Source organism: Cricetulus griseus, chromosome 2, assembly GCF_003668045.3.
Source record: "Cricetulus griseus strain 17A/GY chromosome 2, alternate assembly CriGri-PICRH-1.0, whole genome shotgun sequence".
NCBI classification, from domain to species: Eukaryota; Metazoa; Chordata; class Mammalia; order Rodentia; family Cricetidae; genus Cricetulus; species Cricetulus griseus.
In genome coordinates, this window is record NC_048595.1 from 32,867,894 (window position 1) to 32,892,097 (window position 24,204).

Consider the following 24,204-nt stretch of genomic DNA (forward strand, 5'->3'; position numbering starts at 1 on the left):
AATAATCCAACATGGAAAGATTCCATTCCCTAAGAAATATAATATCAGAATGAAAAAGTTACTCTGAACCAGGCATGGTGGTACATGCCTTTTTTTTTTTTTAATAGTTTGTTTTTATTTTAATTGGTGTTTTGCCTGCATGTATGTCTGTGTGAGAGGAGTGTCAGATCTTGGAGTTAAAGACAGTTGTTAGCTGCCATGTGGTGCTGGGAATTGAACCCGGGTCCTCTGGAAGAGCCAGTGTTCTTTGTTTTTTTTTTTTTTTTGGTTTTTTTTTTTTTTTTTTTTTGGTTTTTCAAGACAGGGTTTCTCTGTGTAGCTTTGGAGCCTATCCTGGCCTCGAACTCCCAGAGATCAGCCTGCCTCTGCCTCTCGAATGCTGGGATTAAAGGCGTGCACCACCAACGCCCGCTAAGAGTCAGTGTTCTTAACCCCTGGGCCATCTCTCCAGCTAGCTACATACCTTTAATCCCAGCACTCAGAGGCAGGCAGATCTCTGAATTCAAGGCCAACCTGGTTTACATACTTCGGTGACAGCCAATGCTATGTAGCAAGACCCTGTCTCAAACATACACACACACACACACACACATTCCTCTGATATAAGTTTCATGAGGCATTTAATGTGTTCATTTGTATATTTGGGAGGAAAGGGTCTGCCATGTAGCTGTGTGTAGCTTGGAACTCACTTGTGTAGATCAGACTGAGGACTTCCTACCTCTCCCTCCTACTTTCTGGGATTACAGCCATTAATTACATCTATCAATGCCTATCCATTTCTGTTTCCCTATCTCATGGTAAGGGATTCCTCAACTATACAGGCAGATGAAACAGTCAAATTCTATAAGAACCTGCCTTGAGCCGGGCGTTGGTGGTGCACGCCTTTAATCCCAGCACTTGGGAGGCAGAGGCAGGAGGATCTCTGTGAGTTCAAGGCCAGGATAGGCTCCAAAGCTACACAGAGAAACCCTGTCTTGAAAAAAAAAAAAAAAAAAAAAAAAAAGAACCTGCCTTAAAGTGCCATTTTTGTGTACCAGAGACAAGGTAGTGAAATACAAAGAGCCCTAGCTATGTAAACTGACTTCAGCTGGCATAAAAAGCTTATGCTAAGCAGAGGTCTGTTAAGTGACTGGACAGGGTGGAGTTATCAAGAGATGGGAAAGGAGGAACAGCTGTGCCCCCCTAATCCAGTGTTTTTGTCACGGGAGTACAGCCGAGTTCACTGACACCGGGCACTGCTGCCGTGACAGTCTTTGCTGTTGTGCCAGTCTGCTGAAGCTGTAAGATGAGTAAGACGTGGTGGCCCATGCTTATGACAGGAGACAGGCAGTTTCTACGCCAGTGGTAAAGACAGAAATGTGGTCTGCTGTCTGTAGTTTTGGTGGGTATTTTCTTTCTTTAACTCCTGTGTCCCTAACACCTGGAAAAACTGAGCATCTATGTCTAGTAGGTATCAATATGTTACATAAACCAGATATTCAAGTAGAGTGGAGAGATGAGGTGAGAAGAAAAGGTTATTTAAAAAGTTAAACAATGAAAACCACATTAACAGGGTGCAGCTTTTCAGGGGCTGGAGAGATGTCTCATCTAATGAAAAAACCTTCCTGAACAAGGATGATGGTGTGAGTTCAGATCTCCAAAAGCCATCTAAGAGCCAGATATGTTTATAATCCCAGTAGCTGAGTTCGAGGCCAGCCTGGTCTGCAGAGAGAGTTCCGGGACAGGCTCCAAAGCTACAGAGAAACTCTGTCTCAAAAATCCAAATCATCATCATCATCATCCCATTAGCTGAATAGCAAGATAGGAAGTTGAAACAGGAGAATTCCAGGGGAGCTTGCCTGCCAGCTGCACTGAAGTATGTGGCACAACAGCAAAGTTTCTCTTGAGAGAAGCTGTCCCAAAGCATCAGGAAGTCAAGGATAGGCATCCGAGCCCTGAGACACACACACATATAAACACATGCACAGCATATACACAAAATGTTAAAAATTTGAAGGCACCAGACACTTGGGAAACAGGCAAGTGGATCTCTAGGGAGGTCAGCCTGGTCTACATAGTTCTAGGCCAGCCAGCACTTGGGAGGCAGAGGCAGGCAGATCTCTGTGAGTTCCAGGCCAGCCTGATCTATGGAGGGAGTGCCAGGAGAGGCTCCAAAGCTACACAGAGAAACCCTGTCTCAAAACCAACCAAACAAACAAATAAACTTTTAAAGGCTTGAAAGAACTGATGAGTGATGTAAATGTTGATGTATTGATTGGGATTAGGGAGAGGGCCAGGATGGGTCAAGGTGTGTTCCTAAACCAGAACCTGTGAGGGGTTGCAGAAAAGGTGAAAGCTATTTTGCAAAGGAGATTCCTGGGATGTGTCTCCTTGCATGGCTTAAAAGCAGGAACTAGTAGGGTGTGTAAGGCGGTTCTTGGACAGACTGGCTGGTGCAAACTTCCAAGGTGATGGTGGTGGGAAAGGAATGGAGAGCTCCTACTTTGGGACAGGAAATGAGTGTCAATCCTGAGGTGCATCTTTGTTTTTTTCTGAAATGATTTTTCTGTGTATCCCTGGCTGTCCAGGAACTCACTCTGTAGATCAGGCTGGCCTTGAACTCAGTGATCTGCCTGCCTCTGTTTCCTGTGTGCTGGAATTAAAGATGTGTGCCTCAGTGTATTTTTTTTTTTTTTTTTGGTTTTTCGAGACAGGGTTTCTCTATGTAGCTTTGGAGCCTATCCTGGCACTCTGGAGACCAGGCTGGCCTGGAACTCAGAGATCCGCCTGCCTCTGCCTTCCGAGTGCTAGGATTAAAGGCGTGCCCCACTTACCTCAGTGTATCTTAACATACCATCTTTGGGTGGGGCACTGGTAGGGGGGTGGGGGAAGAGGAGGAGGAGAGGGAGAAGGGATTGACTTGTGAAGCAAGCTTGTTCCTAATTTGAGCTAATAAAAAAAATTAAAAAAAGAGAAAAAAATACCATCTTCATGTTACACCAAAGCGTGAGGATTGATGGATGAATACCCAAATGAGGAAGTAGGGACACCCCTAAGCAATAGACACATGTGACAGAATTGGCATTTCAGCTTGAGACACCATCTTTCCAAAGCAGTTAACACTCATTTTTCCCCGTATTTCTCATGGTGTGCATATGCAGTTCTTACATGTGTGTGGGTACTCTTGCATGTGTGCGCACACATATGGAGGCTCAAGGCTGATGTTCAGAATTATTTTCCTTTGCTATTCCATCTTATTCGTGGAGGCAGAGTCTCTCAATCAAACCCAGATCTGTCTGAATCAGCTAGTATGGCTAGGTAGCTTGTCTCTGCCTTCCTAGGCTGAAATTCTAGGAGGGTTGCTATACCCACTCCACATTTATTCTGGGGATCCCATGGAGCCATCTCCCCAGCCCCTGCTCATTTATTCTTCAGGGTTCTGTCCATGCAGGCCTGGAACTCACTATGTAGTTCAAGATGGCCTCTAAATCACTGAGATCCTCCTGCCTCAGCCTCTCAACTTCTGGAGTACAGGTGCCACCATCTTCTGTTGCCATTGCTGTCATTTTCTAAGTATCCTCATAAGTTTGGGGGAATCTCAAGCCTGCAGGGCATGCTGAAGAACGGTGGCTCAACAGCAGCCCTCCTTCACACCCTGCTGCCCCAAGCCTTTTCACACTCCCATAACTGCCCAGATGGCCCTGTTGCTGCCAGCACTTCATTGATTCATTTTTCACAGTGTCATTAAACATATGATTAATTTCGACCCTTGGCGCCACAGAGACAAAAGGAGCATATATAAAAACATTGCACAGCTTGACATGGTAGCAAACATTTTTAATCACAGCATTTGAGAGACCGAGGCAGCAAGATCTCTGTCAGTCCCAGGCATGGTGAGACCTTGTCTCAAATCAAAGGAAAACAAAACAAAATAAAAACAAACAAACACATGTTAAGCACTAGATAGACCCTTAAGGAAAGGTCAGGCACAAAGGCACATGCTGGTACAGCTGCCACTCAGGTCATGAATTCCTGGCAGCCTGAGCTTCCAAGTGAGACCCTGTCTCAAAAGGGCATAAGAGGGAAATGTTCAGAAAAGAATTTACAGAATGGTGGGGAGTGTTTATAACATGTACTAACAGCTAAAAAGGAGTCACTGTTAGGTTGGACAAGGGATGAGTAGTGGGAAGGTACATTTAGAGAAGTCATACCACATTAAGGAATTGGGATGTAATGGTAGTCACTAAAGAGTTCAAGTGTTTGAAAGAACATTGGCTGTTTGGGGGAATCTTAAGGAGGACTGGGTGGGGTGGTGGGGGCAATTGCTTGTCTTTAATTCTTTAATGACCTTAATCTGGCAGGTGAGTTTCTGAGAGTTTGAGGCTAACCTGGGCTATACAATAAGAACAGGTTACAAAAAACAAAAAACCTGTAATGTTTTAAGTAGTAAACAATGTAAAGAAGATCTTGTGACAAAGGCCACATCACATTTCTAGGTCAGCTCTGTGAGTAAACTGTTTCAGGCCCAGTGAGATTGCTGATAAACTTGCTAGATGCTGACAGTAAAGTGAGTTCCATGCCTGGACCTACATGGTAAAAAGAGAGAATTAACTACACAAGTTGTCCTCTTACCTCCATTGTGCCCCCCCCAATAAAAATAGTAAGAATATTTTTCTACTATTCAAAAATTCAAAACACATGTACCCTCTGCTTTTGGAGCTAAAGATCTGTTACAACCAAACAGCCCACAAAACTTTACTTGTCCTTTTTGCTGGGCTGAAGATGGTTTATCAGTTAAGAGCACTTGCTGCTCTTACAGAGGACCTGGGTTCAATTCCCAGCACCCACATGGCAGGTCACAACTGTCTATAACTCTAGTTCCAGGAGATCTGAAACCCTCATACAGGCATACAAACAAACAAAATACCCCAATGCACATAAAACAAGAGTAGGAATTTTATTTATTTATTTATTTATTTATTTATTTATTTATTTATTGCTGTCTCTGCTTTAAGCAAAAAGTAATGGCAGAGAAGCCTAACTTGCTTCAGGATCAGATTTTCCAGAACTGACAAAGGGAGGCCTTTAGCCGGCAAGGGATAAGGGTTACTACACTAACTTTCTTCTTGTAATTGCTATTACATGTATTTATTTACTGGGGGGTGGGGGGGTGGGAGATGAATGCCACAGTGCTCATATAGGAACTAGGATCTTCAGGTTTGGTCTCAAGTGCCTTTACACAGAGCCACCTTGGGTCCCTTTAATTGCTTTCCCTGCTTCCATCCTTCCTCTTTCTGCAGCCCATTCCCCAAGCAGCAGCCTTTTCTTTTTAAGATGAGACTCCCTACTTAAAACTCTAAAAATTACCCTCCCCACTTGTGACCTCAGGATGAATCAATCTCACATTAAATACACCTAGTTGACCCTGCCCACCTCTACAACCCATATTTCTTTTTACTCCTACTGAATCCCTTTATTTGCATTTTCCTTGAGGCCCTCTAGGCCTTTGCACAAACCTATCTTTGCCTGAAAAGTCACCACCCAACACTTCCTTCCTTCCCCAAAGGCTGTGGTCACCCAACTATGAAGTGTTAGGCGTGTAAGTTTGTGCCTCCATCAGAAGGCAGAAACTTACTGGCAAACTATTTAAATGCCTCGTCAATAGTAGATGCCTAATAAAGAATGAATGAAGGTATAGGCGGGGGGATTCAGTAGCACCAGACAACCTGTATTTTACAGGATATAAAAACATGGATTGCAATCCTTGTCAACATTGTTGCTTGGTGTGGGGGGAAGGGGGAGTCTAACTTATCCACTAAATTAAATCCAATTTGTGGCCAGTATGAAACACATTCCTCGTGCGCCCGGTAAAGGAGCACCCCCGCCCTGAAAACACTGATTTCGTGGCAGCCGGAGCGCCTGCGTGGTCCCTCCAAGGTGACTGGACCGCCAAAAGCCTGAGCCATTAAGGAGGCCGCGGCGCTCACCCGGTCCAGGGAGAGAGCCCCTTCTAGAAGCACGGGTAGGCCCAGCCACCGCGGCCCACGTGCGCGACGAGCGCAACCCCGTGCGGACACGTTCCCTCTACGCGTCCTCCCGGTACTCTATGGTGCTCACGGCCGAGCAGCTCATTCTAGTTCCGGTCTCTATGGCGGCGAAGGCAGGAGCGGCTGTGGGTCGGCCGAATTAGTCGCCAAAGGGCCCAATGAGCGCGCAAGAGACGCGGAGCGCGAGCCAATAGGCGCTAGGGACCCGGTCAGGTGGTAGGATTGACGATGATCCTGGCCAATAAAAGAGGATGAGGGCGGGCCTATCGCGGGGCTTATCCCGCCCGTCCCGCCATTCTCGCTAGTTCGATCGGTAGCGGGAGCGGAGAGCGGACCCCAGAGAGCCCTGAGAGCCCCACCGCCGCCGCCGGCCTAGTCACCATCACACCCCGGGAGGAGCCGCAGCCGTCGCCGCCGGCCCCAGTCACCACCACCGCAACCATGAGCAGCGAGGCCGAGACCCAGCAGCCGCCCGCCGCCCCCGCCGCCGCCCTCAGCGCCGCCGACACCAAGCCCGGCTCCACGGGCAGCGGCGCGGGTAGTGGCGGCCCGGGCGGCCTCACATCGGCGGCGCCCGCCGGCGGGGACAAGAAGGTCATCGGTGAGCCCCAGAGGGGACCGGGGGTGGGCCGCGGGCCGGACCGTTAGGCGAGCGGCCCCGAGCCACCGACTGCGCGGCCGCCCCTCCCCCCCGAGGCCCGCCGCGCGCGCACGCCGGGCTCCCGCCGCCGCTCCGGCCGCGGCCGCCCCTCCCCCGCGCCCACCAGCCTCGGGTCCTCGTGCGCGGGATCCCCGCCCCGCCGCCTACGCAACCGGAGCGGCGCGGGCTGCTTTTCCCGGCCCTCACGTGCTCGCCTCCCGGGCGCACACCCACCTCGGACCCGCGCTGCCCAGCGCACCCACGTGTGCGGTGAGGGCGGCGGCCCGGGCCTGCGGCCGGATCCTGGACCGACTTCCAGGGCCAGCTGCTGATTGGACCTTGTTGTGCTTTGTTTTCCAGCAACGAAGGTTTTGGGAACAGTAAAATGGTTCAATGTAAGGAACGGATACGGTTTCATCAACAGGTGAGATGCCGGGGTAGAAAAGCTCGGGCCCGCCTCCCTGCATGGGTAATCTCAAGGGCCGGTTCCACCGCGGGCCTGACAGGGAGAGGGGTTGGAAACCTGGTGTTTGTTCTTGGGTGACGGGATTAGTGGGGTCTGTAGGCTTGCTTTGTTTTGCCGTTGAATACCAATCTTGAGCTAGCTAGCCTCAAAGCTTTGGCACAAAGCAGGTCTATGCAAGCGCGGCGCATGAACCATGCCTTAACAGTTACCTTGCATCAAACTGAGGCAACTCCAGGCTAAGCACGTTTTTAACCTTGACATCCTTCCTGCTTCGTTGAAATTGCTATGTAAGAATGTGACCCACTAATTAACATACAGGTGATTTTTTTTTCACCTTGTTAACCTCTTGGGGAACATGATTTGACATGTCAAGTGCCTGAGATGTTATCTGCACTGTAAGGTTATGTTGCCTTTGTTTAGTCGACTCAAATATGCATTCCTTGTAGAACCTCGAGCACATTTTCTATAGAACTCCTATAGCCAAAGACGATTCATATTTATCCAAAACGACAAATAATACATCCGAAGAAAATGGTTCTTCCTCAATTTTTATTTCTTCTACTTCCTTGTCCGGGAATCATGGCTGATCAAATCAATTTTTGTGAAAGCTTGGCTGTAGCTTACTGGAGTGGCCTTAAGTCCTTAATCTAGTTGCAAACTACATCTTCATAGATCCAGAGAATGGTTTAGAATGGTTTGTAGCCGGTGGTGGTGGTGGTGAGTGCAGTGGCTGCACTCTGGGCTCCCTTGTGAGCCCGGCATCTTTTTCAAGATGGCTGCCAAGGCTAGTGCAGTTGCATGGGTGTAGAGCACCGCGAGTGCCAGCAGCAATCCTGGCCGTACAGCTGTGAGACTTGGCGCCATTTCAGCATTTTCTCTCTTACATGCTTGCTTAGAAGGCGTTAAATAAGTAGATGGTGGGAAAGACGCTTAAGAGTGACTGAGTGCTTGTGAAGTGGACACTATCAAATTGGCAGCTAGTCTTTTAAAATAACGGAGTGATGAAAAACCGTTCATTGAACCACGCCGTGTTGTGGAAACACTCAAACAGAAGCGATTACAATCACTTAATGGTCTGTTCTCTATAGTAGCAATTACAGGGAAACATTTTGTTTTTCCAGACTAGGATTTTCTACTGTGGTAGGCTGTTCGCTTTCCTGAGGAATGCTACATTTTCCATGTTACCCCCCCCCATGGGTTACTAGTGAGCAAAGAGGGAAATATAATATTTTGCTGCTTGTATAGGGTTAGTTACCTGGTGGCTTTAAACTGGTCATTGTCGGTGCTTTGGTTGAGATTTCTATCCTAACAGTCCCAGAGGATGCTGAGACTAGTCTGTATACCCTACCTTCCAAAGGACAGTTTTAGAACCCTTAGCCCAGTGCTGTTAACTAGTCCTCTTTGGCCACATTTCTAGTTGGGTTAGCTGTGGGGTTTTTTGGTATGCATTTAATAAATTTTAGCGTTTGGCTAGGCTTATCACTTTCCTTTAAGCAGTTTTTTTCCAAGATTTGTATACTGTTCTATGTTGTGCAATTGTGTAGATTACAATAGACTGTCCTTAGTAGCTTAGTTGATCATTTTTCTGGGCAACTTAAATGTAATTAGCTTATGATGATCCTTTGTTAGAATATCTTAACCCCAATTACTGATTTAATTGTTTAAAATGTGCTTGTTTCTAAGCAGACCATTATATTGACGCATTGGTTTTTAAATGAGATAATAACTGTTGAGGTTTGGTTTCAGTGAACTAGAGGTTTGTCCTACTTAAACAGTATAGAATGTAAAATGGGAGATAGGTATTTGGAATGCACTGTGAATTCTGAGTTGTATATTCTAGGATTGTTTGTTTTTTGAGACAGGGTTTCTCTGTTGCTTTGGAGCCTGTCCTGGAACCAGCTGGCCTCAAACTCAGAGATCCACCTGCCTCTGCCTCTGCCTCCCCAGTGCTGGGATTAAAGGCGTGCGCCACTAACACCAGGCCCTGTATTCTAGGACCTTCAGCTGTTTTATAATTCAAATATAAGAGTTCATCTCACCTTTAAAGATAGGTTCATTGAAGTCTAAATTATTACCTGTGATGCATTCTTAAAACTTGGTCAAATTGTTTGTTCCAAGACATTTTCAAATGCAGATTATTTATTTTTTCAGAGATCCGCCTGTCTCTGCCTCCCAAGTGCTGGGATTAAAGGCCACCAACGCCCAGCAAAATGCAGATTATTTTATTGTAAAATTTTCAAATTAAAAAGCTTGGGATGTAAAGACAGTGATAACATGCATGTAATCCCAGAAGGCAGTACATCAGGAGTCATGCTCTGCTGCTACTTGAGTATAAGGCCATCCTGGATTACACCTGAAGAACCTTGCACCACCTCCTTTTGAAAAAGGTTTTTTTTTTTTTTTTTTTTTTTAAATTAAAGGCGTGGAGGTGCACACCTTTAATCCCAGGCAGAGGCAGGCGATATCTGTGAGTTCGGGGCCAGCCTGGTCTCCAGAGCAAGTGCCAGGATAGGCTCCAAAGCTACACAGAGAAACCCTCGAAAAAAAAAAAAAACCCAAAAAATCCTGACACTCAGGCAGAACCAGAGCTTTTAAAGTAGCAGAATTTAGTCTGTTAGAAACATCATAGTCTAGGAATTGGGCCTATATATACCATGTTGCCCAGCTGGGTCATACAACTTTTTTTTTTGAATCCTTCCCCAAGTTAATATTATTATTAATTGTAGAGAGTGGTCCATAGCCCTGGAACTCTTGGTGACAGAGTTTAGGGGTTGGGCTGTGGCTCAAGTGATAGAACTTAAAAATTCAGAGCACCAGACAGGAATGGAAGTTCTGCTCATGATCTCAACTTTTACATCACTTTTTTTCCTTTCGACCACCATCTATTAAAGCCTGTACGTGTTCGTATATGAGGTAATGCCTATGCTGCAACACTTGTATGCAGGTCAGAAGACAGCTGCATCTGACTTCTACAGGGGTTCAGGGTTGTCAAGCTTTCACTGCAAGCACTTTTCAGCTGAGCAATCTCCTTGGCCCAGACTGTTTTATATTCTTACATTGCTCATTGCCATTTATGCCTGCCCTATGTACGTACACAGGCCTTTTTAACCTGTGGTCTAGAAAACTTAGTTTTACGTCTGTACTATAAAACTTAATGCTGGGGGAGTGGGATGGTGGTGCACACCTATAATCCCATTACTCAGGGAGGCAGAGGCAGGCAGATATCTGAGTTCCAGGACAGGCTTCAATAAAAGTTACACAGAGAAACCATGTCTTAAAAAAAAACAAACCAAAACTGTCAATGTTAGTCTTCCTTCGGGGGTCCTTTCTTTTGGGGTTTTTAATTGAGCCTTTGATACTTAAGCACTGTTTCAGAAACATGGGTTTTGTGATTTGTCCCATAAACAGGAAGTAATAGAAGCAAGATTTGAACTTAGTTTTGTGCTCTGGAGTATTTGTTCAACAACTGCTTTTATACTATCTGTGAAAATGGATCCTGGCCATTTTCAGTTAGAACTTGTCCACATTCTTAGACATTGAAGACTTCATACATGATCTACAGTGGAGTTTTTATTTGCTGGCTAGTCCTCTGGTATTATGGATTGCCTTTTACTATATTTCATAAATTCCAGTTTAGTGTACAAGTCAGCTTTACAAATTGAAGAACTTGATTCATGTCATACTGAGATTGATGCAGTTGAGTGTTGTCCCAAGCAGACCTGGTGGTATCATCCTTTATTGGTTGGTTTTTGAGATGTGGTTTCTTTGTGTATCCTTGTTTGTCTTGGAACTAACTCATGCTGTTGACAAGGCTGGCCTGGAACTCAGATCTGCCTTGCTTCTGCCTCCCAAGTGCTGGAATTAAAAGGCGTGCCCCACTCTGCCTACCTGTCCTGGTTAGTTTTTTCATTTTCTTTTTTGTATACTTGACACAACCCAGAGTTACCTGGGAAGGGAGAAGCTGCTCCTTTGAATTGCCTTGATCGGGGAAGTGCCTGTCTGCCTCTAGGAACCTTTTTTTCCAAACAGGGTTTCTCTCTTGCTTTGGAGGTTGGCCTGGAACTCAGAGAGATCAGCCTGTCTCTGCCTCCTGAGTGCTGGAATTAAAAACGTGTGCCACCAACCCCCAGCTTGCCTCTAGGATTAAAGGCCCCCACCACACGTCTGGTTTTACTTTTTTGTAAAGGCTGCTTTTTTACTACTTAGCTGGGATGTCGCTCTGGCAGGATGGGCAAGTGTGTCTTGGTCTTCATACCGTAAGGAAGCTCTGTAGTCACTGCCAAGACCAAAAGTGGCACAATACAAGAAATCCTTGGCCACAGCCATGAAGGCTAACCCTTTTAGGTGCTTCAAGTACAAAGGGAATTCTGGAGAAGCTAGGGATTGGGGTCCAGCTCATCAACAGGGCTGGTGATGGTTTGAGTTTCACTGAGGGAAAAATGAAGTTTTGGTTGCTCAGTGGTGGCATTGCTATAGAGTCCACTTTCAGGTTAAGTAACTTTCCATGTCTCCATGTAAAGGCAAGAAGAAAAGACCAAGAACATAAATATTGATGGTAGTAATGTGTTTTCAAAAAAGTTAGTTAGCTGAGTATATAATTATATATTTCAATACTGCAAAGTCTGCAGTACTTTAACACAGTGTTCTTGGTAAAAATGAAAATATGGTAGGTTGGAAAGATTTTGGCCAAAATCTCTTGGGCTTTTATTTTTTATTTTTATTTTTTAAAGATTTATTATGTATACAATATTCTGCCTCCATATATGCTTGCACGCCAGAAGAGGGCACCAGATCTCATTACAGATGGTTGTGAGCCACCATGTGGTTGCTGGGAATTGAACTCAGGACCCCTGGAAGAGAACAGTCAATGCTCCTAACCTCTGAGCCATCTCTCCAGCCCCTCTTAGGCTTTTAAAGTCACCCTGGTTTCTGTCTCAGAAGTGTCTTAATGTGTATCCACTAGAATAAGTATTGCACAAGAAAGTCTGAGGATTCCTTGACAGTGTTTAAGAAAGGGACATGCAAGAAGTTGACAATACTGTGACTCTTGGCTTGCACACAAGACTTGAAGAGTGAGCAACTGCTTACCTGTTACCGTATTAATTACTGATGATGGGAGTCTCTTCGATCGGTGACTGACTTAAGAGCTCAGAACAGAATCCTTATCTTGTAGTGGTTCTTTCCCTTTTTCTGCCAAGTAAAGTCATTTGCTCTTAATTCCCCAGAAGGAGCAGCATGTATCTTACCCTTAAGCTTCCTTATCCTGAGACTGTAGTTGTGGAGTTAGGTGGCCTTCAGGCCTGTCTAGATCCTTGGAAGCATCTGTGGTCACACCTGGAAAAGATATGTCTGCCTAGAGAGTTAGTAAGGAATTAAGTGGGATTTGTGATTTTAGGGCAAGCCTTAAGGCTTGGTGCAAACTATGGTAGTGGTTCTATTAGTATGTTGATCATTTTGTTAATGAACTTATCTTAGGTCTTATTTATGTCTCTTTGGGTTGGGGGTTTTTTGTTTTAACTTTGGGAACCTTGTTGGTCTGGGTAGATTAAGTAGAAATGAAATAGTAATTGTAGAGAGCTAGCTAGGGTTTGAATGATAGGCATAGCCAGTGAATGTTTTAGGGGCTTAATAAATATTTAGCATATTGCTGTAGTGTGTGAAACATGGTAATGAAAGGAGGAAGCTGTGTTTGTTTTCCTTCTGACCTACATCAGGAAAGCATATAGGGATTCTTGTGTTTTAATCTTCCTCTAAAGGTAAAATGTGAGCTGAAAAGATGGCTCAGTGTTTACAAGCACTTGATCCTCTTTCGTAGGACTCCAGTGTCAGTGAGATCAGACACCCATTTGTAGCCCCCACCCCACCTGAACACCTAGCATATAGATATTTTTATTATTATTTTAAGGTACACTGTAAGGATTTTTTTTTTCTTTTAATTCCTATGTGTGGATACCGGAGCCCCCAAGAAGTTGGTAGTCAACACTATGAATAAACAGCCACAGGTTGTATTTCAGTTCCTTTGTGAAGATGGTAGGGGTTAATGACGCTACCTATGTCAGAATTGTGGGGATAAATGGTATGTTCCAAACACCTAGTGTAATCTTCAGTGATCCAGGCTGCTATCTATATGTGTACCACAGATACCATAAGAGGACATTGAGTCTTCTGAAACTGGAGTGGCAGGTAGTTGTAGGAGTTGGGATCCAAACCTGACTTTGAGAAGAGCAAGTTCGCTTAATCACTGGGCCAACTCTGTAGCTCCTACAGTATTGATCTTCTTGCAGGTAGAGAAGAAAACAAAAAGTAAGGGGATAGCTTTGCTTTCCAAGGCTACAGGACTTTGGGGGGGGGGGCTGTTTTTGAGACAGGGATTCTCCATGTAACAGCCTTAGCTGTCCTGGAACTCCTGTAAACCAGGGTAGTTTAGAACTTAAAGTTCCACTTGCCTCTACCTCTCAAGTGCTGGGTTTAAAGGTGTGCGCCACCACTGCCCAGCAGCTACAGGACATTTAATAAAAGTTTTCAAACACATAGGAATCAAGTTCCTTCCTGACATCTACATACACTTTGATATATTCCTCAATCTAGTCTAGTTACAAGACAGCTGCTGAGACAGGCCTTTCTATGTGTATCTACGAAGTATTTCTTAGGGAATAGTATTGCCTTATTGCTAGCATTATCCAATTTTAAAAGCTAGATAAATAACATTTTATAACCCAGAAGTAAGTTCATGGATAACTGTTGATCATTAACAAAAAAAAAATACCCTTTGGAAATTTTCTTTTCATTGAATTTAAAATACTGAATTTTGAGACAGGGTCTCTTTATAGCCCTGGCTGTCCTGAAACCCAGAAATCTGTCTTCCTCTCTGCCTCTCCAGTATTGGGATTAAAGGTTTGCAACATCATGCCCAGCTCATTCATTTTACTGCATTTATTTTGGGGGGAATTGGGAACATTTGGAGGTCAGAGGACAAGTTGCAGGAATTATCTAATTATCTGTAAATGGGTTCTAGATCAAACCCACATGGTCTAACTCATATTTTCAGTAAGCACCTTTACATGCTGAACCATCTTATTGGCACCATCAGTTTAAGTAAAGGATATTAAAACAATAAATGGCTAGGTTGGATGAGGTAGTACAGCAATTGAGAAAAACCTTTTTGCTTTTTACCAGTGTGCCAGTGGTGTCTTTTGGTCATTAAATGCTAATATTAGAACTAATACTGAACCATTTCTCTGGCTTCCTAGTAGTGAAGAGGGTCACTAACAAGGAAATCTGTTCCTCCAGTGGTTCTTTGGGGTCCTGATGTTGGTCACCCCTGCCCACATTCAAAATACAAATGATTCCCCACTTAATCCTCACTTCCAGTTTCCATTTACTCTTGGTTTCCTCCATTTTGGTCCCAAGAAAGATAGCCTAAATATCTTCATTGGATGGTTGTTTAGTCTAAGACTTTGTCAGTTCCTGTCTCAACTTTGACCTAACTTGCTGGGCTTTGCTTATTCAGATGTTTCACTGCATTTTCTGCAATAATCACACCACATTCTTCTAATGAAAGACTTTGTTTTCTTGGTAATGATCCCAACCAGGGCTGTGGAAACTGAGGCAGAATTGTCACAGTGCAAGCTGTCAAAAGAAAGCTTGGCTAAGGATTGTGATGTCTGTGATGGGGGGGGGAACAGTGTTAGGCACATAAATAAGGTGTACATAGTTTACATGAAATTTCATTCTGTTTTCTAGAGGACTTTATGTGGTCATTTTTATTGCCTTAGGGAATTTGGAGATTAGAATTGTGAGGAAGTGAGAATGACTACTCCAGCTAGTACTACTGGTCTATAGGGAAAGGGGTGTGGGCAGGTTATTGTTAATGTTTAATAAGGTAGAGTTTCTTGTCATTGCTGTCCTTTTGAATTATGGCTCATTTGGTTACACCTTCTTAGACTTGTTTGCTTTCCTTACAAGAAGTGAGTGGGCTTATCACTGTTTCCCAAAGTTTAGTCTTTAAAGTAGTTGGTGTAGCTTGTGTTTTTACTGTATACACACACACACACACACACAGAGATAGTGAAGGTATAGCTGGTAGTCAATCACCCACGCTCAAAGTTAAAAGATAGAAATGATTTTCTGCTTAAACAGCTAGGAAATCTCTGGGAAAATTGAGGCTGTCCACTCACCAGGCAGTTCTTTGGGGTTTTCAGGTTGCTCTATGTAACCTGACTGGCCTGGAATTTGCTTTCTAGGCCAGGTTATTCTTAATCAGTTGTAGGCAATGAAACATAATTGTTTTTTCACTTGGTTTTTTTCTTGGTTTTGTGTTGTAGGAATGACACCAAGGAAGACGTATTTGTACACCAGGTGAGTGCTTTTATTGATTCTCTTTACTTCTGGCTCAAGGCTTAAGAGAAGAAAAGAAAGGATGGGTGTGTTCTCAACTGTTTTGGCTCTAAAGGTTAAGTTCAAGAGTGAGTTTATTTAGTTCCTGAACCTGAAGATTTAGTGTAGAGTGAAACATTGCACTGAAGAGTCCACTTAATTTAAAAGTGTTAGATTTGGAGTTTCATTAATAAATTTAAAATGTTGAATCTGTTCAACTGATGGCACACAGTTTTCATGCCTAGTTTCAGACAAATAACCACCATGAATTTAACCTTGAATAATGTGCTATAAATACACGGAAACATTGGCAAGGTATTGCCAGATGCTGTTAGAGTCAGGTTCGCTTTGGTAAGGACAAATCTTTATGGGACAAAGCTACAAAACCATTACATGAAGAAAATAGGGAGCCAGCACTGACTAGACTTTCTGTTTTCACCTTTAGAGTTGACTGGAAAAATAAATCCTCACTAGTAATTTAACTCATGTGAAAGGCACTGCAAGAGTTGTGATTGGTCCGTAAATTACTTTAATTGGCTGCCAGTGTTTGGAGGAGATAGAAGTACATACTGACTAGGGAAATGACTGGACATTAAGTTAAGAATTATTGGTAACTGCTGGGTGGTGGTGCACACCTTTAGTCCCAGCACTAGAGAGGCAGAGCAGGAAGATATCTGAGTTTGAGGACAGCCAGGGCTACACAGAGAAACTCTTGTCTGGGGGGTGGGGAGGGATTATTGGTAAGGTAAGATGCTGCCAATTGAGTGGTATACTGCCAGCATCTTCACACAGTGAAGTGGATTAGGGAATACTTCACTTCCTGTGTGCTTCCACGTGATCAACTTGTTGAAATATCCACTTGTGTTGAAAGTTATTTTAAGAATTTTCAACCTTTTTTTCCCCCCTTTATTTCTTTTTTTTTTTAATTGGGGGGAGACCAAAAGACCTAGCAAAGATTAAATTAAAATGCTTGTTTGGGTAAGGTGACTCTTACCTGTACTTACTACAAGTTGGAAATAAAATGAAGATTTAACAGACAAGAAACAGCAAGGGTTATTAGTCTTGCTGCCACTGATAGCCATGAGAGATTGGAAGGGGCTAAAGATGGTGACTAACATGTTTGGGGATTTTAATGCATACTTCTACTATCCCTATGACTGCAAATAATTGAGTTGGCTACATATGAAAGGTATGAAACTATACGACAGTTCAGATGACAGATGAGATCATTTATTTGACTCAACTCACCCAGTCTTATCCCATAAGGTGTCACCAATATGCTTTCCTATTTATTTTGCAAGTGGTATCAACATAGAGTTGTTCTTGGGACTTTGGCTACGAGGTTGTGGTGGTGTATCAAGTAGACTGCAGTTCTGGGCACCGGATCTTAATTGGCCTCAGATTTGTTGGTTGTCCGGCCTCCTCTGGAATAGAAATGCATGAGTGATCCTGTAACGGATACTGCTGTGATGTGGAATGAACTTGGGATTTGGAGTCCTAAGACCTGGATTTAGAAAAGTTCCCTGCCACTTAATAGCTGTGTGACCTTTGGCACTTCATAATTTTTAAGCCCTATATAATGTAAGACTTAACTGTTTTCTGGGGAGGTGGTAACCAACAGGTCTCTTACAGAGAGAGATATATACGAGTGGCATAGATACATGTGAAATGCATTTCCCTGGAAGTAGTCATTATAGACAGGCTGGAAGGGATTTTGCTTGACATTTGTAATTGAGTTTGATATGGTAAAGGGACAAGAGTTGGTATGGTCAAAGTTGAAGCATGTAAAACTAAACTTGCCTGTCATCTAAACTGGCCGTGTGTCGGGCTAGCTTCTATTAAGTGCAGTCTTTGGGGGATAGATGGAGGCCTTATTTTGTTCCAAGCTTTATATGTGATGCTTTTGCAAAAAGTATATTAAAACACATTGTTGTCTGTCTTGGGTACTAAATTACTTAGTTTTGTAAATAGTGGTAAAATGCTGGGGCCTTGTAAGATTGGAGTCTCTTGGTAGAGGTTGGGGGTAAGGTAACATTGGTCCCTGCTTTCCTAAATTATTGACAGTTTGGTCTTACATAAAGCAAATTTTAAGTATATATCCAAGCTAAAAATGATATTGACGCTGGTACATTTTAAATGAAAAAAGCACATTCTTCTCCCCTGTTAATCTATTTTTGGAATGATGTTACTAGACTGCCATAAAGAAGAATAACCCCAGGAAGTACCTTCGCAGTGTAGGAGATGGAGAGACTGTGGAGTTTGATGTTGTTGAAGGAGAAAAGGTGAGGATGCTTTTTGTGTAAAGGTTTGACTTCGGTATGGAAATAATTTGGAGATTTCATCCATTAGGATGGTGGCTCTAATTGGATGGATGATGTGTTCTGGTGACCACATGAACACAGGTGCATCAAGCCTAACGTGCTGCTGCAGTTAGAGAACAGTCCCTTCAGAAGAGTGAGGAGCTGATGACGCAGTCATTCCTATGCACCCTTTCCCATGCAGACAGCCTCCCTCGTTTTTTTGTTTGCTCTTGGGTTTTTTGTTTTGTTTTTTTTTCCCCCTCCCCAGCTTGAGTGAAATTTATTGAATATTTGGATTTCTTTTGTTATTGTCAATAAATAATGGCTTTTGTAGGGTGCGGAGGCAGCAAATGTTACAGGCCCTGGTGGAGTTCCAGTTCAAGGCAGTAAATACGCAGCAGACCGTAACCATTATAGACGCTATCCACGTCGTAGGGGTCCTCCACGCAATTACCAGCAAAATTACCAGAATAGTGAGAGTGGGGAAAAGAACGAGGGATCGGAAAGCGCTCCTGAAGGGCAAGCCCAACAACGCCGGCCCTATCGTAGGCGAAGGTTCCCACCTTACTACATGCGGAGACCCTATGGGCGTCGACCACAGTATTCCAACCCTCCTGTGCAAGGAGAAGTGATGGAGGTAAGTGCCAGTATGTATGCAACAGCATTTTTGCTGTCTCAGGGCTAGTGCTGAGTGAGCACCAACCATACATACTCCTTATAACAGCCTTTGAGAAAGACTATTTTAACTTAATCGTGGAAATTTTCCCCTAAATTAACCTGTTACCACAGAATGCACTTTTGATTATGAAGAAACCACCAAGCTTGTTAATGTATGGTGTGATCATAATTATTAGATATCTTGTACTCAGGAATTGGAATTTGGCCAGGAAAGTGTTTTCTGGTTTGAACTTCAGATTGGGATTTTGTTCTTGTTGTGGACCCAATAGACTTTAATTTCTAATGTCTTCTGATGTCTTTTCAGGGTGCTGACAACCAGGGTGCAGGAGAGCAAGGTAGACCAGTGAGACAGAATATGTATCGGGGTTACAGACCGCGATTCCGCAGGTATGGTCCATCGTAACCTGTTTCTGTTGCATTCTTCAGCCAGATGTTAGGCCTCTCCAGCATCGTGAGTTAATACTTCATTCTCTTTCACTGATGCATAAGAAGTGCTCCTGAAGTGAGTAGTCTTTGAGAATGTGTTCTTTCTTTTTGGTTTCTCTGTTTTGGAGCCTGTCCTGGGCTCTGTAGACCAGGCTGGCCTGGAACTCAGAGATCTGCCTGCATTTGCCTCCTGAGTGCTGGGATTAAAGGCCTGCGCCACCAGTGCCTGGCTGAGAAATGTGTTCTTTCCAGCTTTGTCACTGCTTTTATAGTCACAGCTTATATAGTTGAAATCTACTGTATATGGTTCTGTCCCCGAACAGGTAAGAGTATTTCAAATGACAGTATCTAAACATGGCTTACTTAGGAAGGGAGAAAGGTGAGGGTAATAAATAGAAAGTCCTGTGTAGTGGTGTTTGAGGTAATAGGAGCTATTGGAATAATAGGAAAGGCTTCATGTGCAAAGCTGGATCTGCTGGACTTAGAGGAAGGTTTAGGAGTTAGAGAACCCAATGAGGTTATATAACTATGCAGCAACAGCTAGTGCTCCACATCCATGGAGTGTTTATATTATCAGCCAGTTTCTCACCCTGTCCCAAATTTGGGATTGAACCCAAAGACCACTTATCTGACAGATAGGACTCACCGGTGAGTGTATTGTGTATGTCATCCTTGGGTGTCTTTCTCAATCATTTACCTTAGTTTTTTTGAGTCTTTACTGGATCTGGAGCTCATTAATTGAGCTAGACTGGGTTTCTGTCCTTGGTGCTAGTACTCAAACGAACATCACCACCCAGCTTTTTGGGTTTTTGGTTTTTCAAGCTTCTCTGTGTCCCTGCCTCTGTAGCCACACTGGCATTGAACTCTGCCTCCGGCATCTGCCACCAGTGCCCAGCACTTTACCACTTGATCACTCTCCCGGCTCCTCTCCCTGGCATTGTTCTTTTCTTTTCTTCTTTTTTTTTTTTTTTAAGACAGAATTTAACTAAGTTGCTTGGGCTGCTAGCCTCAAACTACTCATCTTTCTGCCTCTACCTCTTGAGTGGCTAGGATGGAAGACATGTTACACAGCACCCAATAGTACCAAAACATGGTCAGTGTCTAAGCTTATGTGCCCTGTGGTGGTTGGATTTTTATTTTTGAGACAGGACCTCATGTAATTCTAACTGGCCAATACTCAGTGAAATTGAGTTGCCTCTGCTTCCTCGGGCCTGGGATTAAAAAGAGTGAAACACCACACCTGCTGTCCTTGTCCTGTTGGTTTTGAGGCAGGGTTTTTCTATGTAGCCCTGGGTGTTCTGGAACTCTGTCTAGCCCTGACTGTCCTCAAACTCAGATCCAGATCTGCCTGCCTCTGTCTTCTGAGTGCTAGCTAGGATTAAAAGGGTTTGCCCTGTCCTGTGTTTTTAATTCAGATGAATTAGGAACCTTTTCTTGGTTAACTTTTAGATTGATTTTATTTGAAACATTACCTGCGTGTAACACATGTATGATGGTGTCCAGAAAGCATCTGATGTTCTGGAATTGATGTTACGAACATGAATTGTGGGTGCTTGGGGACCACTGGGGCATCTGGACTACTCCCTGGTGAATATGATTTGATTGTGTTGTCCTTGTGCTGAATTCTTTCTGTTTTTAATGTTGATGACTTAATGTTTTTAATGATTTGGAAATTCTTCAGTGCTACACCCATTGCCATAGCCTAAGTATAAAACGTAAAGCATGCTCTCCTATCAGTATATATTAGTCTATAGTTGTCAACAACAGAATCTTGGGTGTGCGAGTGTAGCTTAAATCTCTTGCTAGTTTCACTAGTATCTTGAGCAAATATATTTTGGTGGTGGTTTAAGTTAGAGATACTGCCAGGTGGTGGTGTTTCTGGCTTTTAATCCCAGGCATAGAAGGCAGGCAAATCTGAGTTTGAGGCTGTGAGGGACACCTTGATCCATAGAGTGAGTTCCAGTATAGCCAAAACTACAGAGAAACACTCTGATTGCTTCCTTACATAGGCTTTTGTTCCTTGATTTGTTACAGCTAATGTTCTGTATGTGTGTGAATGTTTTGCCTGAATGTATTATATCTGGTGCCTGTGGAAGTCAGAAGAGGTTGTGGGTTCCCCTGAAACTGGATGGTTCTGAGGAGTTAGGGGTGGTTGCTAGTCACCATGTTGGTGCTAAGAATCAAACACTGGTCCTCTGAACAAGTATTTTTAACTGCAGAGCTATCTCTCTCTACAGCCCCTTGAATTAATTTTATAGTAATTTTTTTAAGTTTGCACAAAGGGTATGATTTTCCAACCATGCCACAAATCTTAAGACACATGGATAGAAAGTATGGATCCTTTTGATGGAATGGAGTTAAGAAGAAAATGTGTGGTCAAGAATTTTAGTGTATGATAAATAGAAATGATAGATTAGAACATACAATAGAACAATAGTTACTAGCAAGAAAATAAGTTGAGTAAAAAAAGTATTGAATTGAGTGCACCAGCACTCAATTCCAAGCATTTAAGCAGCAAGCTCAGCTTTACTGGCCTTGGTTTATATGAATGAAATGAAGAAATACACCTTTTATACAGAATCTTTTACACTTGGCTTTTGGAAGTAATTTACATTTGCTAAGCTGTCAGAACAACCAATAAAAGAAAATGGTAGGTATAACCAAGTACCAAGTATTATCACTCTTGAAGTTATATAATGTTCATTTCAGGGGCCCTCCTCGCCAAAGACAGCCTAGAGAGGACGGCAATGAAGAAGACAAGGAAAATCAAGGAGATGAGACCCAGGGTCAGCAACCACCTCAACGTCGGTATCGCCGCAACTTCAATTACCGACGCAGACGCCCAGAGAACCCTAAACCACAAGATGGCAAAGAGACAAAAGCAGCCGATCCACCAGCTGAGAATTCGTCCGCTCCCGAGGCTGAGCAGGGCGGGGCTGAGTAAATGCCGGCTTACCATCTCTACCATCATCCGGGTAAGTAGTCATCCTCTGCGGTTCACTGCACTGTGCACTGGTGCAAAAGAAACTAAAAACAGTAATAGAGTAAAACAAGCACTTTATTACTGTTCACTCTAATCCAAGTTAGACAAAATGTCTCCCTTTAGATCAGTCTTCATGTTGTATGTTTTGACTATGAACTTATGTCTGTCGGTCAACTCTGTGATCTTAGCAGAAAACTAAGTCTTGCTCCTGGTTCTCTGGAGATATATTCCAGCACTAGAAGCAGAGGCAGGCAGATCTCTGAATTTGAAGCCAGCCTTAAATCCTCCAAGCCTAGCTTCCATTTGGCTTTACTTGCCGATAAAAGACTAAATTCAGCCTGTCAGTGGTGGCACACACCGTTCATCACAGCACTTGGGAGGCAGAGACAGGGGGATCTGAGTTCCAAGACGGCCAAGGCTACGCGGGGGGGGGGGGGGGGGGGCAAGCAAGAAAAGAGAAGAAAGTATCTCTGGCTCTGGGCTTGTCATTTTCTTCCCCTTTGTATGTGCTGAGTAGCAAAAGATCATCCATATGCAGTAATGTCCACTCCTGTTATGAATCATTCTTAGGCTAAAGCAAAATGAGGTAGTTAAAATGTGACTGATTGGTCCACTATGTGAAGAATATGGTAAATAATGAGTCTTTCTCTTTGCAGTTTGGTCATCCAACAAGAAGAAATGAATATGAAATTCCAGCAATAAGAAATGAACAAAGATTGGAGCTGAAGACCTTAAGTGCTTGCTTTTTGCCCGTTGACCAGATACACTAGAACTATCTGCATTATCTATGCAGCATGGGGTTTTTATTATTTTTACCTAAAGATGTCTCTTTTTGGTAATGACAAACGTGTTTTTTAAAAAAAAAAAAGGTCTGGTTTTTCTCAATACACCTTTAATGGTTTTTAAATTGTTTCATATCTGGTCAAGTTGAGATTTTTAAGAACTTCATTTTTAATTTGTAATAAAAGTTTACAACTTGATTTTTTCAAAAAAAAATTAACAAACTGCAAGCATCTGTTAATAAAGGTCTTAAATAATAGTGTCTGTCTAGTTTTGTCATAATTTGGTAATTTCCTCCCATTTTCACGATTTTTAGAGTGAAGCGGTTTACAAATGGGTGTCCTCCCCCCAAAGGGACACTTTCTTAAGATCAGAGTCTTTATCTGGGTGCTTAATCAGCTAGTTGTCCATTTTTATGTATAAGTGAGTTAGTCTGTCCAGAATGCTCTATGTAAGACATCAGCTGTGGAGTCTGGAGATGGAAAGGTTTCTTTTGCTGCAAAGTAAAAGGGTAGAGGAGTTTTGCAGTGCTGTTGAAAGTCCAAGTGATGTTTCCCTCTATAAAAGCTCCATAGAATATAAGATACTGCATTAGAGAATTTGGGATGGGGAATAGTGGGTGCTCTTTGTCAACCAAGTCTAACAAACTTGGGACCATTTCTTTTTGGTTTTTAAAGACAGGGTTTCTCTGTAGCTCTGTAGACTAGGCTGGCTTGGAACTCAGAGATCAGCCTGCCTCTGCCTCCCACATGCTGGGATTAAAGGTGTGTGCTACCACCGCCCAGCTGAGATCATTTCTTTGTAGAAGAAACTAATCAGAATCGATCGGTCATACCTATCCTTACTAAATATGGTAAGGGTGTGTTAGTGTTCTGAAAATAGTATTGTCAAGAGTGCAGCGAAAAAATGACTGTTGTGAATGTATCAGTAATGGAGACTATTTAGTTAAAACCTAATGTGAATGTGTAGATGCCTGTATAAACCAGTTTTCTAGAGAAGCCATGAGATTGCTATATAAGCATTAAAGAATTTATCAGGTCATTTTTTATATTAAAATAGCAACAATAACTGAATGACAATAGAATCTGGTAGTTGCTCAATCCTTGAAGATAGGTGCTTTAGCAACCTTACCTCCTGCCGAGAACCTGGAAAGTGAGCTATATGTCGTCATTCCAAAGTGGAAGCTTGCAAGTACTGCTTCTAGAAGCTGGAAAGAAATCAACAAGCAGCAGAGCAAATCAACTCAGCAGCAATAGGGAAAACCAAGGAAAGCAATCTGCCCTTTTTATCTGGTCTGCTAACGAAAGGTCCTACCTAGTATTTGGTTTTCCCATGTCAATATAATGAGGACATTCTTTGGATTGTGACTCCCTACACTCAGTGAATTCTGGTTTGTCACAAATTGTGAGGAAGTGCTAAAAATTAGCAAATATGATCGAGGTTGGAAAGGAAAATGGCCCAGGGGTTAGAATTGTAAAAATGCCTCTGGATTCGGGGGTGGTTGTCAACCCATCTTTGGATGAGTGGTG

The 24,204-nt window shown here is 43.3% G+C and overlaps 1 protein-coding gene across 2 annotated transcripts; it reads left to right on the forward strand.

The window, feature by feature from the left end:
• The first annotated feature begins 6,317 nt into the window (after window positions 1-6,317).
• Window positions 6,318-22,934, forward strand: Ybx1 (Y-box binding protein 1). Of its 2 annotated transcripts, XM_027399095.2 has the most exons (8): window positions 6,319-6,627; window positions 7,027-7,090; window positions 15,457-15,490; window positions 17,701-17,790; window positions 18,143-18,445; window positions 18,791-18,873; window positions 21,622-21,887; window positions 22,552-22,932. In XM_027399095.2, the coding sequence occupies exons 1-7, from the start codon at window positions 6,468-6,470 to the stop codon at window positions 21,854-21,856; spliced, it is 969 nt and encodes a 322-aa protein (XP_027254896.1). In that variant the 5' UTR covers window positions 6,319-6,467; the 3' UTR covers window positions 21,857-21,887; window positions 22,552-22,932. The 2 variants fall into 2 exon arrangements, with proteins under 2 accessions (XP_027254897.1, XP_027254896.1); XM_027399096.2 differs by lacking the exon at window positions 17,701-17,790 and having other exon boundaries at window positions 6,318-6,627; window positions 22,552-22,934.
• The last annotated feature ends 1,270 nt before the right edge of the window (window positions 22,935-24,204 follow it).

Excerpts from the sequence above, each read along its gene's own strand:
- Ybx1 (XM_027399095.2), top strand. The coding sequence starts at position 6,468 with ATGAGCAGCGAGGCCGAGACCCAGCAGCCGCCCGCCGCCCCCGCCGCC. Across the intron at positions 7,091-15,456 it reads GGATACGGTTTCATCAACAG|GAATGACACCAAGGAAGACG; the intron begins GTGAGATGCCGG and ends TTTGTGTTGTAG. Across the intron at positions 18,446-18,790 it reads TGCAAGGAGAAGTGATGGAG|GGTGCTGACAACCAGGGTGC; the intron begins GTAAGTGCCAGT and ends ATGTCTTTTCAG.